The following is a 5,462-nucleotide window of genomic DNA, read 5'->3' as shown; positions in this document are numbered from 1 at the left end:
ACAATCACTCACACTGACTCACTCTCTCTCTCTCTCCACACACACACACACACACACACACACACACACACACACACACACACACACACACACACACACACACACACACACACACACACACACTCACTCACTCACTCACTCACTCACTCACATATATATATGTGTGTGTGTGTGTGTTTGTTTGTTTGTCTGTCTGTCTGTCTATATCTATATATCCATGTATATATATATATATATATATATATATATATATATATATATTATATACGCACACACACACACGTTAACAATATATATATATATATATATATGTATATATATATTATATTCATATATATACACACGTTAAAACAAACACAATGTGCTTATGGTAAAAATTGAATTAACTCCCTTTATTGACAAAACCACTGAAGTCTTGGCGAGCAGCGGCCGAAGGAGCTCGCTGCGTCGCGCCCAACCTTGCCTCGGCGGCGAAACAGCCCAGTAACGAGCCTCTCGCCTTGCAGGTCGGGCGGGACACGCGGGCGGGGCGGTGCGCGCTCCCCCACGTGGGCCTGTTCATGGCGGTGCTCTCGTCGCTCTTCTTCTCGCTCTGCTCGCTCATCGTCAAGGTCGGTTGTGTTGATATGTGCTTTGCTATTATTATCATTATCGTTATCGTTAACTGTTACAATTACCATTAACCATTACCATTGCTATTACCATTACCATTTACCATTCACCATCAACCATTACCATTACCATCAACCATTAACCATTACCATCAAAATTAGCATTATTGTTGTTATCAGTACCGAACTTTTAACCTCTACATGTTTTTTTGTTTTTTTTAATGTCATTCCCTGAGAATCAAAATTAATTTCATAATTAATTCTACTGATAGGTTCTATTGTTAGTCTTTCATAGTAGTCTGGAAGGAAGATATTCTAAGCCTCTCTCTTTTCGTGTGATGGAAAGGGTTTATGATCCTATTGTCCTTAAAGGGACGTCGATTTGCTTTTGTCCCAAGCGTAGAGGTATCGAATGAAACATATAGGCTATTACCGCCTATTACGTGCCAGTTAATAGATGAATAAACATTTAGATTTTTTTTCGGTCAATTGCATAGTATCCTACATTAGTTTTCACATCTAATAAAAATAGGTGTAAACAGGTGAATAAGTGAACAGGTCGATTAAGAGATTTGGTCCTTGAGTATTTTTGTCACAGATTCTCGTTTTTCGTTTTTGAAAGGGAAACGAGATAAAGGAGAATAAAGCTACAATAATGTAGACACTCTTTTGATAATCTCGAAGAATTTCTACTGATTCTCCCTGTTAAAAAAAAAACAACAACAACGGGCGTCTCTCGCTATTTTTTTTCTTTCTCTTTCTCTCTCGTTATCACTTTCTTTCTTTCTCCAACGAACGTTGATTTTTTTCTCTTAAATTTGAATTGCACGATGGAAATGAAAATGTTGAGTGAAGAGACATTGAAAAAGGGAGAAAGAGAATGAGAATGAAAGAGGGAGGGAGGGAGAGGGAGAAAGGGAGGAGGAGAGGGAGAGAGAGAGGAGAGGGAAAGAGAAAGAGGAAAGGGAGAGGGAGAGAGGGAAAGGGAGAGGGAGAGAGGGAAAGGGGAGAGGAGGAGAGGGAGAGGAGAGGGGAGAGAGGGAGAAGGGAGAGAGAGAGAAGAGAGAGAGAGAGAGAGAGAGAGAGAGAGAGAGAGAAAGAGAGAGAAAGATAGAGAAAGAGAGAGAGAAAATGAAAGAGAGAGAGAGAATGAGAACGAGAACGAGAAAGAAATAAAGAAGGAGAAAGAAAGAGGGGAGATGGAGAAGGGAGCGAGGGGGCGACACTTTCCGTGTTCACTGAAGCAAAGCTGAAGACGCGGCCATCAGCTGATCGCGAAACTGCCAAGATCCCTGGCTTTAAGAAACTGCATTTATCTAAGTGTGCCTTGTCACTTTCCGTATCTCAAGTGAGTAAATATTTTCATTAAAAGGGAATATTACTGATTATTTTTTTTTCTTATTTTTCGTTTAGTTTCTTCATTGTAGTTTTTTCCAGCATTATTATTATCTTTTTTTTTGTTTGTTTGATATCATTGTTATCATTATCATTATCACTGTTCTTATTATTATTGTTTTGTTATTATTATTATTATTATTATTATTATTATTATTATTATTATTATTATTACTACTACTACTACTACTATTATTATTATTATTATTATTATTATTATTATTATTATTATTATTATTATTAATCTAGTTTGTGTATCATCATCATCATCATCACCATCATACACCATACATCCATCACCATCATCATCACCATTATATCATCATATACATCATCATCTATCATCATATCATCTCATTCATCATCAATATCATACATCACCATATCATCATATATATATCCATTATCATTCATATCATCACCATCATCATCATCATCATCATCATCATCATCATCACCATCATCATCATCACCATCATCATCACCATCATCATCACCATCATCATCACCATCATCATCACCATCATCATCATCATCACCATCATCATCACCATCATCATCACCATCATCATCATCATCACCATCACCATCATCATCATCATCATCACCATCACCACCATCATCACCATTATCATCATCGTCAATGTCAGGAGTTGTATGATTATCTTATTACATGAATCAAAGGAAGAAGGGATGTTTCAGTGAATCAGTAATTTTCTCATTGTCATGTCAGAGACACTGCTCTAAACTCAAAGCTTCATCAAATCAGGAAGAGTAATGATAACAAAGACCGATTGTTTCCCATTCACGTGCTTTCAAGGTCTTTGATAATGAATGCTCATTGCAGTTGCATTATCCGAGGCCCTCTGAATTGCAGGTGCTGGCAGACGTGAGTCCCATGGAGCTGGCCGTTTTCCGCTTCGTGGGGATTTTGCTGCCGACGCTTCCCTTGCTGATCCGTCGAGGGGACCCGCCTTTCCCTCGAGGCCGCCGCTTAATGCTTATGCTTCGAGGCCTAGTTGGAGCTACGTCGCTGATGCTCCAGTTCTACGCCTTCAGACACATGCCTCTCGCCGACGCGTCCGTCATTGTGTTCAGCGTGCCAGTGTTCGTGGCAGTGTTCGCGCGAGTGTTCCTCGGCGAGCCCTGTGGACTGTTCCATGGCGTGGTCATTCTGCTCACCCTCGCCGGCGTCATTCTCATTGCTCGGCCGCCGCTGCTCTTTGGCTCGCTCTCGGATGCTTACACAACGGAGAACTGGTGGGGCGCGGCGGCTGCCATAAGTGGCACGGTGGTAGCCGCCAACGTCTACGTGATACTGCGAGTCTTGAAGGGCCTTCACTTCTCTGTGATCATGACCAACTTCGCTCTGGTGGCCCTGGTACTCACGCCCCTCGTGTCGTGGTTCAGCGGCGACGGGTGCGTACCACGCTGCGGGAACGAGCGCTATCTCATCCTCGCCATCGGGATTTTCAGCTTCGGTGGTCAGATCCTGCTGACGAAGGCGCTGCAGTTGGAGCAGGCCGGCCCGGTGTCCATCGCGCGGACAGCCGATGTGGTCTTTGCGTTTATATGGCAAGCGATCTTCTTCCAGGAATTCCCCGACTCCCTGAGTCTGATGGGAGCCTTGCTGGTGACATCCTGCGTGTTTTTGACGGGACTGAGGAAATGGGTCATCTCCCTTCCTGAGACATCGAGTGCGCGGCGGAGACTGCGCTGCCTCATGTGCTGACTCCGGCCCTCCAGAAGCCGTGAGTGGAGCAGCAGCACAAGCTGCCATGGCCAAGACTGCGTGGCCTTCCATACTGGTATGGCTGAGACACTGTGCGGCATTAAAGACTGGTATGATTGATATCGCGTGGCTCTTCGGTACAGATTGGTATGGCTGAGACCATATATTGCTAAGGAAGGGAATTTGTGAGACTATGTGTCCCCCATAAGTATAGATTGTGTGGCCCTATAGTCTGCCGTGGCCCAGACTGTGTAGTTCTACAGACTGGCACTGGAAACTGTGTGGCCCCAATCTGCCATGGTTGAGACTGTGTAGATGTACAGAATGGCTTTGTGGATCCAGTGTGGCCCAAAAGACTGCCATGGTTGAGACTGGTTCTACAGACTGACACCACTGAGATTATGTGGTCCAGTGAATTGCCATAGATGAAACTGTGTGGCCCTCCAGTTTTGATTGTTAAGGTTTTTTGACATTGGCAATTCTTAAAACTTTAAATCTTACTTGGGGTTTTCTTCTATTGTGAGGAGCATGACCTGCTTCTCAGGTGACATGAATAGTTTACTGTAGGTAAGAAAGTTGGTAATAATTCTCTTTTCACAAAGAAATTACATAAATTTCTTGAACAGGTATTGCCTAACCCATATGAAATGAAAGGCAGGAATTAATTGGGAACTATGAATAAATATCTGCAATCATAGCAGAAAAAAATATATTAAACAAACAAAAAAGTAATACAAAATGATAATGGGTTGTTATTTACCTGTGAACATTATAACTACTAGTTTCACCTTAGTCTTACCATAATGACACGTCCCTATGGGCCTGTGTCGTAAACTCTGTTGATTGCAGTACAGGCGTAGCTTTGCAGCACTGGACCTTAAAGGATTATCCTTAATAAGGACTTATTTAGCAGTAGTACTTTTATTTTTACCCCATTTTCACATGTGTTTAAAATTCCAGTTTGTTTTTGTGCATATTTTATTTCTTGTTTCAATACTAATCTTATGATAGCCCTTTTTCAACATCCTTCTGATAAGCACAATAAGCCTTTTTTGCTTTGATTTATGAGTTATCCACTGTGTTATATGTTGCTCATAGTATCATTATTATCTGCTATCTCCTGTTTTTCCTGTGTGAATATCTTTCACGTCTTTCAACCAGCTACAACTTTCTACCTCATTTCTCTTTGTGAATAAATAAATATTTCAAGTAAACAAGCACATAAGCATGCATGCACACAGACATACACACACATACTGGTAATATACCAACGTATAACTACAAATAATCTCTCTCTCTCTCTCTCTCTCTCTCTCTCTCTCTCTCTCTCTCTCTCTCTCTCTCTCTCTCTCTCTCTCTCTCTCTCTCTCTCTCTCTCTCTCTCTCTCTCTCTCTCTCTCTCTTTCTCTCTGTATGTTCTTTTCTATACTATCTTTAATTACATTTTTTTTCCTTTTCCATAACTCTGTCCTACATTTCCCATCCCTTCCTCCTGCCCTTCCCCTTCCATCCTCTTCCTTTCTTCCCTATATTTTTTCTCATTCTCATGCCCTTCAGTTCAGCCAGGTACCAAATGAGCACAAAAGACCGAACAGTCATATATTTCTTGGAAAAGTCCATGGTACAAGTTCAAGGGAAACTGAATGTTCATCTTCAATTATATGCATTTTCTCTTCTCTGCTTAATTCCACAGAGTAACTCACACCATCAGGGTGTCACAGCAC

At 41.6% G+C, this 5,462-nt stretch overlaps 1 protein-coding gene across 1 annotated transcript; it reads left to right on the top strand.

The window, feature by feature from the left end:
* The first annotated feature begins 509 nt into the window (after positions 1 to 509).
* Positions 510 to 5,087, top strand: LOC119574476 (solute carrier family 35 member G1-like). The gene is made up of 2 exons (XM_037921719.1): positions 510 to 611; positions 2,884 to 5,087. Exons 1-2 carry the CDS (start codon positions 561 to 563, stop codon positions 3,736 to 3,738), a joined length of 906 nt encoding a protein of 301 aa, XP_037777647.1. The 5' UTR covers positions 510 to 560; the 3' UTR covers positions 3,739 to 5,087.
* Positions 5,088 to 5,462: the final 375 nt, after the last annotated feature.

This window comes from Penaeus monodon, chromosome 6 (genome assembly GCF_015228065.2).
Source record: "Penaeus monodon isolate SGIC_2016 chromosome 6, NSTDA_Pmon_1, whole genome shotgun sequence".
In the NCBI taxonomy this organism is placed as follows: Eukaryota; Metazoa; Arthropoda; class Malacostraca; order Decapoda; family Penaeidae; genus Penaeus; species Penaeus monodon.
The sequence above is the reverse complement of the archived record's forward strand: the minus strand, read 5'-3'. Positions and strand labels throughout refer to the sequence as shown.

Coding starts and splice junctions, on each gene's coding strand:
- LOC119574476 (XM_037921719.1), top strand. CDS start 561: ATGGCGGTGCTCTCGTCGCTCTTCTTCTCGCTCTGCTCGCTCATCGTC. Junction 612..2,883: donor TCTGCTCGCTCATCGTCAAG/GTCGGTTGTGTT, acceptor TCTGAATTGCAG/GTGCTGGCAGACGTGAGTCC.